The sequence below is a fragment of the Eschscholzia californica genome, unplaced genomic scaffold (assembly GCF_041429995.1).
Source record: "Eschscholzia californica isolate CP2 unplaced genomic scaffold, dmEscCali1.0.p SCAF_4, whole genome shotgun sequence".
NCBI lineage: Eukaryota > Viridiplantae > Streptophyta > Magnoliopsida > Ranunculales > Papaveraceae > Eschscholzia > Eschscholzia californica.
In genome coordinates, this window is record NW_028238461.1 from 20,864,326 (window position 1) to 20,877,303 (window position 12,978).

Sequence of the window (12,978 nt, forward strand, 5' to 3'; positions counted from 1 at the left end):
TGGGGTCTACCGCCTTGTGGTCATATATGTTGCTCAAGTTGAGAAGCTTGTTAAGGTTTATATTCATACATCTGGTCTCGGAAAGGAAAATAATGTCAGGTTTATGCTCATTTATCAAGTTCCAAAGATGCTTACGATTCGTGTAACTCCCGCATCCTCTCACATTCCATGCCAGGATAGAGATGTCACTAGGATGAGGAGTATTATGCTGCATTATGACACTAGCAGAGACAACCAATAACAATATACAAGAAACCAACAAAGACAAAGAGGTGGGATAACTGAGAATAGTAAAGAAAACAAGCTGGAATAAAACACTCAAAGGACTAGAAGAGACAATTAATATAAACAGCAACTAAAACCTAGGTTGAGCTACTATAAAAACCACTAACTGAAAACTAATATCAATACTAAACCAAGGTTGAGCTCACGCTAAAAACCAACCATTGAATACAACCAACTACTGAAAACTAATATAGTAGAACCAGAAAGACACATAATATATAAACTCTAAAAAGCCTAATAGCATCTATAAACAACGAGTAAGGAAAAAGAGCAAAGTGTTCATGGATTCGATGAAGGTGTGCGATAATATCAAATAATAAGATTAATCTAAAGTGCAACCTAAAGATACGTAGCATGCAAATTCAGGAAAAGGATAGGTAACATTGAGTAAATTCCACCTGAATCAGACTACTAGAAGTACCTACCAAGGTAATATTAGTATGCTACACAGACTATAAAGCAAACTAAAAATTAGAAAACTTATCAGAAACTAAGGAGAAGAGAAGCCTAAGTCTAAAGCATGGATGAAACTATAGACCCAAACTAATAGCTAGTAAGTTGAAAGGCCACCACTATCAAACCTAAGAAACGACAACAAAATTAAGGAGAATAAACCAGCCAAACACAACAATCTAAGATACTTCGAGACCCATAGCAATTACTCCCTCCGTCCCATTTTGTTTGGTTGTTATTCCTTTTATCGATGTCCCAAAATGTTTGGTCACTTTTTTTTTGAAAGAGTTACTCTTTATTAATTATAATAAAATACTATTACAATACTGCTTAATTAAAAGATAAGGCACGCGCTTCCATATCTTGCCTCTTTTCTTCTTTCTTCCCACTTTGCCAGCTTGCCTGCATGAGAGTTCAGCGTCCTCTTTGTATATTGGAAAAGGATGCTGTCGAAGTTTCCTATCATATCTCGAAGTTTGTGGATGTGAATCTTTGATTGCCATTTGATCGTATGCTTTCGATCTTGGATGTGCTTGATGAGGTTATAGTTGTCACTTTCCATGATGATGTGCTTATAGGCTCGACATTTTGCCCATTCCATTCCATTGCAGATAGCGATAGCTTCATCTCTTCACTGTTTCTTGCTCTGGAGTAGGCTGTAGCAGCTTCTATGAACTTTGCTTCCTTATTATGAACGACTAGCCCCGTGCCTGTAAAGGCATCAACTGATGTAAATGAGGCGTCGACATTAATTTTGAGGTACGGCTCGATAGGGGGGATCCATTTTCCAATGCTGATCTAATTTTCCATGTCGTTCTCATTAGGTTTTTCCGGGAAACTTTTGATGGTGTTAATGATATACTTTGTCTCGGCTTTAGTGCATTGGAAGCAGCTGTCACATCTTGTTTTCCATATAATCCACAGAATAGTAGCAAAATGAGTCTTGTTTTTTGTATTGCATCTATGAGGAGTGTTTTGTTAAGAGAAAATCCACTCTTTAATAGATTCAATGTTTTCCGAGATAATATTAAAATGGAACCAGACGTTTTTGGCTATAGGGCAACGAAGGAGCGCGTGTTCGATAGTCTCGATATTGGTGCATAGGTGACAATTCATGTTGTTCCCTATGTATTTACCTATTCGGTCTTTCACTGGGAGCGCCTTATTGCAAATTTTCCATAAAAATAGTTTGATTCTTGGGATGACGGGAAGTCCCCATAAGAAATTCCAGTTTAATTGGCCGAGGTCCGGGTCAAGGTTTTCCCTTCTGAGATGATTGTACAACGATTTGACCGTGAAGTTTCCGGAATCGGATAGGGCCCATTTCAACTCGTCCTTTCCTTCCTGTCGGATGGGAATCGCTTTTATCAAGTTTCGAGTGTTTACGTCGAAGTTATCAATCAGGAGATTTTCATTCCATTCGTGATTTGTGATGAGTTGTGACACTTTTGTAAGATTGGAGTTTTGTTGATTCGTAATTGTACTGTTTATAGCCGGATCCAAATCTCGTGCCAAATCTTGATGTCCTCACCTGTGAGGACTTCCCAAATGCTAAAATTGTTTATTTGGTTGAGAGATTTGCAAATATTCTTCCAGATCCACGAGTGGTGCTGCTTCAGTGGACCTGGACTATCCGAATTTGGGTAGTATTTCGCTTTTAAGAATTTTGGTCACTTTCCTTTAATAACATTCATTCAAATATTAAAATGATGGCACTTCCAAAACTACCCTTTAATTTCAATACCAATAAAAAGTTCTAATTGGTTCTACACTTCTACCAATGTTATATTTAATGAAATACTCTAAGTTAAATGAGGGTAGTTTAGGAAAGTGTTTCTTTTTGTCAACAATAAATAAGGTCTCCTTAATAAGTTGAATTCCCCAAAACTACAAACAAAATGGGATGGAGGGAGTAACAGGTAGGAACTTGAAATAGCATGTCAGAAAATAAAGTTAAAAGATTTGTCTTCCCTGGATTGAAGTGATCTGCATGCTGCTTAAGGATGTCTTCTTCAGTTTGATTTTCTGTTCTACAAGTCGATCTGCAAGTATTGTCTCCTCCTTGGTCTTCTTTGATGAAAATAGTTGATAAAAGTTGTTGGCTCAGTTGTTTAGCCTCGATTTGCGACTGACTATAGGGGTTTGAATCTCGATCTGGCTAATTTAAGGCAGGAGGGAAAGAAGAGTAAAACTCTTTGATGTTTTCTATATATGGGTGAATGTGATTGTTGGTAGTCGACTAGGGTTTGAGAGGGAAAGGGGAGAGAGGAAAAACCTAGATATATGATTTTTATGAAGTTTACTGCAAATTGTCATCTAAAATCTAGGTTTTGATAGTTCGAGTTTAGTGTTTTGGGTTGAGAGACTAAGTATCAAAGCTAGTTAAAAATTGTTGAGGATTTGGAACTGATTTGCTTCCTGCAGCGGCTAGGGTTTCAGAGAAAGGAGAGGAAAAAACGTTTTAGAGATGACGTTACTCGAGAGAGTCTTTCTCCTAAAAAAAAAACCTCCTTGTCACGCGACGTTACAAAATACTACCAAAGTAGAGAGTCCACTTGCTAAATTTAGGTAAAAGGAGATAATATTGCCAGACAAACTTTTTATACAAGTAGCCAGCCATATTCAGTGTATTACAAGTTTCAATATTGAGAGACGTTGGATCCAAACGGCTTCCAATGAATCTCTGACGGTGTAAAAGATTAGGGCTAATCTTATCAAAATGAGAAAAATGTTTTCCTAATTAATCGAAACAAATTTAAAGCTTGTTTTTTTGAGAAATTAATTAATTTCCCCCAAAAGAGGAAACACAAATTAATTTGGGAGACGAATTAGAATATTTAGAGAGAGAAAGAGACTGAGAAAGAAAGAGAGAGAGAGAGAGAGAGAAAAAGAGGGACTGTTTTCTTGGGGTTGTCCAAAAAATTCATGCATTTAACTACAAATTCTCACTTCTGTCTGATTTACTCAGCCGATCCGAAAAGAAAGAAATCAGATCCATGTATAAATTTCACTTGAAGCATCAAATTCAAGGTTTGAAAATCTAATTTGGGTTTTACTGGTTTGTACTTTTGGGGGATTTAATCTTGAAAAATTTAGGGTTTTGACGGCGAATCGGTTGGAAACTTGAAAAGAGAGATTAGACAGTGCTTAAAGTTTGGATTTTGAATGAGGGTTAGGGTTTGTAGAAGGAAAAAGATGGGAACTTTATCTAGTAATTTTAAATGTCGAACCTTTTCTTCGTTTTTGGTTTGGGAAATGAAGTTGTAGCTTAGGGCTTCGATTCTTGGTTAGTATTTTTTGGTTTATGAGGGGAATTTGTTCCTGTTTTGGTTTATTATACACCAAAGAAGAAGAAGAAGAAGAGGAAAGGATGGAAGGAGGAGAAGAATTTGGTTCTGATAATGAAGGTAATTCCGAAGAATTTTCGAGTTCTGATACAGAAAATGAGGAAGTTGAAACTGAAGTTTTAGAGAGAGAAAGGGGATTGAAGCCTGAATTGTTAGATGGTATGTTTTATCCAAATAGAGATCTTCAAAATGAGGGTTCAGATGATTTACAGCTTACAATTGGGTGTTCTCGGAGTTTCGATCGGTATGCATCTTCTTCTAGTGGTAAAGGATTGGCTGATGAACAAATTCCCTTGGAAGAGACTTCATTAGGGTTGGAAAGAGTGAATTTTGATCGAGATTTTCAGCACAAACGAGCTAAAGTTAATTATAGCTCTATGTAGGTTCTCCACATTGCATTAAAGATCATTATTTTTTTTTTTTTTGAACTTTTGTCTCATTTTCATTCAAATTGGCAAGTTTGTTCTTATGGGAATAATATGCATGCCATTTTTGGTGGATCTGTCTAATCTGATATTCTGATCCCTAAAATTTTCAATTCCCATGTTAACTTGAAGAACCATTTGAGTTCTGGGTAGACAATTAATAGACTTTGTATCTGTTAGATTTATTTTTTCCATGAGTATTAACGCTTCTTGCATAACTCTGTTAGATCAATCATGTATCTTTATGCTGGGCAAAACTAGTTTTCTCGATGGTGAAGTGATTTTACTAACAACATAGGCAAATCCAGGATCCTAAGTGATTGAACAAAATCGTCTGGTGGTATAGTAAAGAGCATGTGATGTTCTTTAGTGTATTGCAGAATGTAGTCTTCTTGTTTCAGTGTCCAACTATATCGTTATAATCTCCTGGTTGAGGTTAACTAGAAGCCAAATTACTGCATTGTACATTAATATCACATATTTTAGTCAGGAAGTAGTGATATGGTCAGCACAGTACTCAGGAAGTTAATCGCTTTCTTAAAAGAGTACGCCGGTCTCTCTTTTTCGAAATGGTGGATTGACGATTAAAGAGTACCTGTGGGTTTAATAAGACATTGTCCAAGGCAAATTATTAGGTGCTTAATAATCTTTGTAATTTCTGTGAAAGTAACACTTACAGAAATTGTTTTAGTATTTAGCAAAGTTTTAATTTAATCTGTACTCCGAAATCTCTCTACATATTCTCCTTTTTGCTTTTTTTTTAATCGGATACCACAATTCATGGATGCTCGTATGGACACTCGGACACCCTAGTTACTTGAGACTTCAGTAGCTCAAATGTAAGACATTGTATGTACATATGGTACGAACTTGCCCAGAATCGTCTTAGAATCCTACAATGTCACTTTCGGTTCCGTCTTGTGTATCATTGTATGTAGATATGGTACGAACTTGCTCAGAATCGTCTTAGGATCCTAAAATGTCACTTTTGGTTACCGTCTTGTGTATCATTTAACCATTGTTGATCCAAAAGTAAAAAATCGTAAGTGCAAATGAAGGACCTAATAACAACGAAAAGAAATTAGTTCAACTAGATCCTCGTATTAGCCTCTTCGATATCCCGTATGCGGCACATTATAGTGGTTTCGGAAACCCGTACTGCTTTACATAGGAGGAAATAATTACCTTGATGATATCGTGGTAATCTTGATGTCAAAGATATTTACTTTCTAATTGAAGAAATCATGTAGAAATCTTTTTATATGCTTTTGGTGGTCATATCTTTGTTTATTTTGAAGGAACTAATATGGAACTTCTTCATCTATATCTTTCTTAGGGATTGCCGTTTTACGCCTCTGGCCCCTTGGATTCCGGATACATCATCTCTTGAGGGTGCTTGGAGCTCGTCTGATCCGTCCGAAAAGGATATGGTTCTTTATCTTAACTTGATGCCGGATAATGATAGTACTAGAAACATCATCGATCATGTTAGTGAAGATCAGCTTGCAGATAATGTTATTAGGATGGATCTTACAGATGACTTATTGCACATGGTATTCCTCTTGAACTTAAGTTAGGGTCTATTTCATTGCATATATTCAGTTAGCGAAGTTATTTAGTCATATCGATTCAGATTATTCCAAGGCGGATTCGTTGTTTGTTGCACAATTTTTTTGAATTCGCGGTAGAAAGAGATTTATTATAGAGCTTTTGTCGCTGCCCAATATCCTTTTATTTTCCAAATGTTTTGCACGATTACGCTTTTTTGATATAAAAGTACATTTCATCCAACGGTCACTCCAAAATGAAGAGGTTACTTGTTGTTATAGTTGTAACTCATAAGTCGTGCTTTGTCGTTATGTTGGCAGGTTTTTTCTTTCTTGGATCACATTAATCTTTGTCGAGCTGCCATGGTGTGTCGGCAGTGGCGTTCAGCTAGTAGTCATGACGACTTCTGGAGGTGTTTGAATTTTGAAGAACGGAATATTTCTGCAGTGCAGTGTGAGTCTTCAGTTCACTTGAATGTGATAAATGCAAATGGATGTACATTACGAATTGCGGCTTACATTGGAACATAATAGGAATCTTTCACAATTTTAATTTTAATTCTGGGCTGCAGGGTGCAGATATGACAAAATATCATATATTTACGACTACAAAATATCATATATTTACGACTACAAAATATTAATCTACGTAGAAATCACTAGTACTCCCACCACAACTTTCGGATGTTGAAGGAATTATAGAAATTTTGATAATTCAGGAATCATAAAATGTACTTTGCTCCATATAAGACTCTGAAAGCCGCATTCCTAGTAATTTTCTCATTACTCGTATGAACCTTCCCACTTTGGTAAAAGTTGAAACATATAAACATCTGGGCGAGCTACTTTAGATTAACTCATTCTGTTACCTTAAAGGGGAGCCAAAGTCCCACTCTCCCACCTAGGATTGAAAGTTCAATGCAGCTAGAGCTGTTAAAACTCTGGAATAGTCTACTTCTGTTTGACTTGGTCACGCTTTTAAGGACGACTATGTGTATACCAAAATTTCTTAATGCTTACGACGTTTTATGCATTGGCAGTTGCCGATATGTGTCGCCGATATCCCAATGCCACTGAAGTGAATATTTATGCTGTCCCTGGTGTTTCTGTGCTTGCAATGAAAGCAATGTCCTCCCTGAGGTAATGTTTCTTCTCCTATATGCTTGTTTGTAGTACACTAGTACCTTATGGCAGTTATGTGTTTCTAATTGTATGTGGTTTATCTCCAGAAATCTCGAGACCTTGAAATTAGGTAAAGGACAACTGGATGATACTTTCTTTCATGCACTGGGGGACTGTTTTGCCCTGAAAAGCTTGATTATTGTCGACACACATCTTGGGAATGGCAACCAAGAGATACCTGTCTACCATGACAAACTGCAACACCTACAGATTACAAAGTGTCGTGTGCTTCGGATTTCTATCAGGTGAAGTGGAAATTAGTGTATTATAGAAAGGGTACTTTCAAAGACACCTCCTCAAAGTGTTATCGGCGCCCCCTCAAGGCAAATTTTAGAGGGGGAGTGCGAGGGAAGGGGCACGAATAACACTTTTTAAGGCACCTTTAAAATCACCATTCAACCCAAGTTTGTTTTCTATACCCACAATCTAATTTCTACAGTGAAACAATAATTACTTTTCAGGTGCCCCGAACTTGAGACCTTGTCGCTGAAGCGTACTAACATGGCGCATGCCATGCTTAACTGCCCCAAATTACTTGAGCTAGATATAGGAGCTTGCCATAAGCTATCAGATGCTGGAATACGTTCAGCAGCTACATCATGTCCTCTATTGACATCTTTGGATATGACAAATTGTTCTTGTGTTAGTGATGAAACACTTCGTGAAATCGCGCTAACTTGTACAAATCTTCATGTTCTTAATGCATCATACTGCCCAAGCATCTCCCTTGAGGTTAGTCGTCTCAGCTCTAGGTTCTTTATATGTGTTATATATATATATATTTTTATTATAATTTGGTTTGATTTGTTTATCTAATATCTGATGTATCTTTATTTTGTCATGTTTGTGCTACTTTTGGAAGTCCGTAAGACTGCCAATGTTGACCGTTCTAAAGCTACATAGTTGTGAGGGCATAACTTCGGCTTCCATAGTTGCCATATCACATAGTTACATGCTGGAGGTTTGGATTTTTTTTTTTGGTTGAAAAGTCACAAACTGAATTAATTCCTTCTCTTCTCAATAATGATTTTTTTGTTATTGGTGTCCATATATATAAGTATATATACAAAATTAATGTTTTTAGTAAATTAGTACCCTTGCCACTTGGTTTACATTAGTTTCACTAACCAAACCAACAAAGTTTATTGCAGGTTTTGGAGCTTGATAATTGTTGTTTGTTGACTTCAATTACTTTAAATTTGCCTCACTTGCAAAGTATCAGACTAGTTCATTGTCGAAAGTACAATTTTCTTGTCCTTCTCATACAATTTTTCCGTGGACCCTTTGATCGCCCGTAATACTACTACTAACGATCATTTGCTTCTTTTGAACAGGTTTGTTGATTTGAAACTACAAACTCCTGTTCTCTCGTCTATAAAAATTTCTAATTGTCCTGCACTTCATCGCATCAGCATTTCATCAAATTCACTCCAGGTCCGTCTTAATACTCGATTATTTCTCTTTTCTCAAGTAGTGGAACTCAGGAAGATACTAGTTTTCTTGGTTTTGCAGAAATTGGTATTGCAGAAGCAGGAGAGTCTGGCCACTTTGGCATTGCAATGCCAGTCTCTGCAAGAAGTGGACCTTACTGAATGTGAATCTTTGACAAATTCCATTTGTGAAGCTTTTAGTGATGGGGGTGGTTGTCCAATGCTTAGATCATTGGTCCTCGACAACTGTGAGGTTTGTGCAATAAATGGTTTGTTTGCAATACATATGTTTGTTTGTTAGCTCATTTGCCTATTGCCAGTCTTATGGTACAGAAATTTCCCAAACTTAGATGTTCGTTATGATTACTTTAAGTATGAAACTCTATCATTTGCCAAAAAAGGAAATGGGTTATGACTGCGTGTGTATTCATCTTCAGGATGTGTCACCAAGTTGGTCACAAACAGATGTTATACAATTCTATGATAACCATTTTATAGGAGTATCTTCAGAAAATAACGTGTTTCGGAAATTGTAAATCCACATGCTACCTAATTATTTCGAACTAAGGTCATTGATTTTGAGTGTTCAAACAAATTTGAGGCCATAATTGGACTAATAAATATAAGGCAAAATCCAATACTGTGTAAGAGTTTCTGCTATCCTGTATAAAAACTTCAAACTTTGCCGAATCATTAAATGGTTATGCTGATATACTTGCTTACTGGGCGTTCTTATTAGTATCTTTGACTTTGACATGTCTTTTGACTAAAGTTCATGTTAACTTTGCAGAGTGTAACTGCAGTACAGTTCAGTAGCAGTTCTTTGGTTAGTCTTTCTCTTGTTGGTTGCCGTGCCATGGTTTCTCTGCAGCTCAAATGCCCACATCTTGAGCAAGTTCATTTAGATGGCTGTGATCATCTTGAAAGAGCGTCATTTTCCCCTGTAAGTGAAAATCATTTCTTGTGACAAAGTTGCCTTCTCTCTTCCGCTATTTTGCTGTCGTTGATTTATAGTAAAGCTAATTTACCCATACTTGACCCTATCGGGTACCCTACCCTTTCAACGCTCTTGGGAGCGATCTCCTTGAACAGAGCAAAAGGGTCAAGTAGCGGGCCGAATAGACGGTAAATGCAGGTTTCTTGTTTGGTTTAACTTGAAATATGTGTTTGCTACTAGGTTGGTCTTGGATCTCTTAATCTGGGGATATGCCCTAAATTGGAGGTACTCCACGTCGATGCACCACAAATGGTGTTGCTTGAGTTGAAAGGATGTGGTGTTTTATCTGAAGCATCCATTCATTGCCCTCGTCTAATATCCTTAGATGCTTCCTTTTGCGGGTAAAGCTCTTTCTCTATATTTCGCTTTTAAGTATTTTCTCTCTCCTGCTGCTAAAGTTTGTACTTCTGGATTACAGCCAGCTTAAAGATGATTGCTTGTCTGCAATGACTGGTTCATGCCCTTCCATCCAGTCTATGATTTTGATGTCATGCCAATCTGTTGGGCCTGCTGGTCTCTTCTCTTTGCGTCTTTTGTCTCAATTGACTGTGCTTGATTTGTCCTATACTTTCTTGGTGAACTTGCAGCCAGTGTTTGATTCTTGCGTGCAATTAAAGGTAATTTTCGATATTCTACCAACAAATATGAAAATAATCTTACAGATTGGTTCATATGAATGCACTTCGAAGGACAACACAAAAACATAGTCTAAGCTAAACTCTGGAATTATGGGTACCCACAAAATTCACGGGCATACCAACCGTATCCATAATCAAAGAAGTACAAGAGCCCGCGAGTCCAGTGACTTTTCATAGTTTCAAGTAGGTTCTTTCTCTACCTCATCTCAGCTAGATCATTCTAATACTTTCTTTTCATTTTTGTTTCTTTCTAGGTATTGAAATTGCAGGCTTGCAAGTATCTAGAGGACTCATCGCTGAAGGCTCTTTATAAAGAAGGTGCTCTACCAGCACTGCAAGAGTTAGACTTGTCTTATGGTAGTCTCTGCCAATCAGCTATAGAGGAACTTCTTGCTTGCTGTACACATCTTACTCACGTGAGCTTGAATGGATGCATCAACATGCACGATCTTATTTGGGGTTCTAATGGTCCCCAACTTCCCGAATCTCCCGCCACTGATGTCCTATATGCTCTTTCTCCTACGGAGGATGAACTTATTGAGGGGCCTGATCGTTTGTTGGAAAACCTTAACTGTGTTTGTTGCCCAAATGTCAAGAAAGTTGTCATTCCTGCAATAGCTCGTTGTTCGCTTTTGTCATCGCTAAATCTCTCTTTATCAGCTAATCTGAAGGAAGTTGATCTTGCTTGTTTCAACCTGAGTTTTCTCAATTTGAGGTATTTCTCTCATTTCCTTCTGTCAGATAAGTTATGTTGTATTTCTAATAACCTTCACATTATTTGGATATTAGTATATTAAACCCAAGTTAGGAGATTCCTATGCAACATTGACAGCGGCAAAAATCCCAGTACGGGTGCTCAGCTGAACAGAACAGACACACATAATTGTGTCTTTGTGCATTGCTTAGTTTTTCATATCCAAACGATTTTGTGCAAGTATACATAATATGCACTCAGGAAATTTCATGTTATACTCGTTAAAGCGAGTTCGAGTATCCGAGTGTTCAGACAGCAATTTATTTGAAATTTAAAGGTTTACAAGTAAAAAGTTCTTCACGATATTCCAATTTTTGTCTTTGCCTTGTTCAGCAATTGTTGCACCCTTGAAACACTGAAGCTTCAATGCCCCAGATTGACAAGCCTCTTCCTTCAGGTATTCATCTCTTATAAAGTCATTACTCAAATACCACTCTTGATTCTGGGAATCGAGAAGTCTGAAAATGATTTGAAGTGTTTTTGTTTATCTTACTATTCAGGTGGTGCTCAATCTTGTTCTTTCTTTCCAAAATTTTAATTTTATTTTTGGGTTGAGTAGTCTTGCAGCATTTCTGAGGAAGCATTAGAAGCCGCAGTTTCACAATGCAACATGTTGGAAACGCTGGACGTTCGCTTCTGTCCAAAGGTGAGCCGCTCTTCTCAATGTAGTAGTCACTAGGACAATGAAACATAATTATATGACCCGACCTGCATCTACCTATACTGTTTCCGCTTCAGCCACCGCTAGTGGGCTAGAGTCCTGGTTGAAACCTAGACTCAATCTCAAGGAACGCCTTGGTAACATGTAGACTCTGATCTGGTTGAAACCTAGATCGGAATGGTCACATGTATATCTCTATCTCTCCACTGGAGAGACCAGAGTTTGGACCTTACCATTTATATGTGAACTTACAAAAGTTCTATTGTAGTTCTCATGGATTTCCTTAACTTGATTAAACGTGGGATATCACTAGACCACATGTCTACCACGTAAGCGTAGTCAATAGCTTTGCACGCCCAATGCCGTTAATGTATAGGAATACGTCGAAAACCTATGTTTTTTGCAGTTAACTGATTTGCTCTTAGCGAAAGATGAACCTCTCATTATCTTGGTCAAGTTATAAGCTCTTAACATAGAGCCGTTGGCAGGGATCATGCCTGATGGGAACCCGTCCCTTACGTCAAATAGATATTTAACTACCCCACTTTATTCACAATCATGGTACAGGATTTTGTTCTAGGCGAGGTTTGACCACCGAACGCCAGGTAACACCTCGCCGAAGGACTTGCAATATGTAAAATCCAAAATGGAACCCTGTAGGACTCGACTTTAAGCCCTTTCCTAAGCAAGTGGGATATTACAATAGTGGTTATTGTTTTCTTACGCATAAAATGTTTTCGGTTTTCCTTCCCACTATCGTTAACAGGTACACTCTGTGAGCATGGTAAGGCTGCGTTTGGTTTGTCCAAGTTTGAAGCGAATCTTTAGCAGCCTCTCGGCCACTTGAAGGATGATAACTCTCTCTCACTCTCTCTCTCTCTCACTCACTCACTATCTCTCTCTCTCTCTCCAACTGGATTCTGTCTGCCCTCCTTGGCTTTGAAATCATATAAGTGAAACATTGTTGTTGATGCACCTTGTATGTAAATACATGACTGGAGTTTGTTTGTTGTGCTTTTCGAAACAACTCTATATAGGAGACTAGGGGTTTGGTGCTGTTGATCAGCTGCTTTCTTTCCCTTGATGATTATAAACCCTAATTATTGTATGTTTTGTTGAAATATAAATTGATGATCTTGACATTGGAAGTTGAGTTTAGTCTTTATTAGTGAGCTTCTGACCTGCATATTTGATATATATGTATATTTATGGTATTTGTCCTTGGCCTGTTATTATATATAGCCTAGAACTTGGCCATT

General features: G+C 37.6%; 1 protein-coding gene across 1 annotated transcript; it reads left to right on the forward strand.

Annotated features, from left to right (window-relative positions):
* Positions 1-3,563: 3,563 nt before the first annotated feature.
* Positions 3,564-12,867, forward strand: LOC147543573 (F-box/LRR-repeat protein 15-like). The gene is made up of 17 exons (XM_086674121.1): positions 3,564-4,464; positions 5,847-6,063; positions 6,379-6,511; positions 7,098-7,197; positions 7,287-7,484; positions 7,701-7,971; positions 8,102-8,200; positions 8,391-8,479; positions 8,574-8,673; positions 8,752-8,922; positions 9,460-9,612; positions 9,847-10,007; positions 10,085-10,283; positions 10,559-11,019; positions 11,392-11,455; positions 11,618-11,704; positions 12,486-12,867. Exons 1-17 carry the CDS (start codon positions 4,043-4,045, stop codon positions 12,564-12,566), a joined length of 3,006 nt encoding a protein of 1,001 aa, XP_086530247.1. The 5' UTR covers positions 3,564-4,042; the 3' UTR covers positions 12,567-12,867.
* The last annotated feature ends 111 nt before the right edge of the window (positions 12,868-12,978 follow it).

Coding starts and splice junctions, on each gene's coding strand:
- LOC147543573 (XM_086674121.1), top strand. CDS start 4,043: ATGAGGGGAATTTGTTCCTGTTTTGGTTTATTATACACCAAAGAAGAA. Junction 4,465..5,846: donor AAAGTTAATTATAGCTCTAT/GTAGGTTCTCCA, acceptor TATCTTTCTTAG/GGATTGCCGTTTTACGCCTC. Junction 6,512..7,097: donor GAATATTTCTGCAGTGCAGT/GTGAGTCTTCAG, acceptor ATGCATTGGCAG/TTGCCGATATGTGTCGCCGA.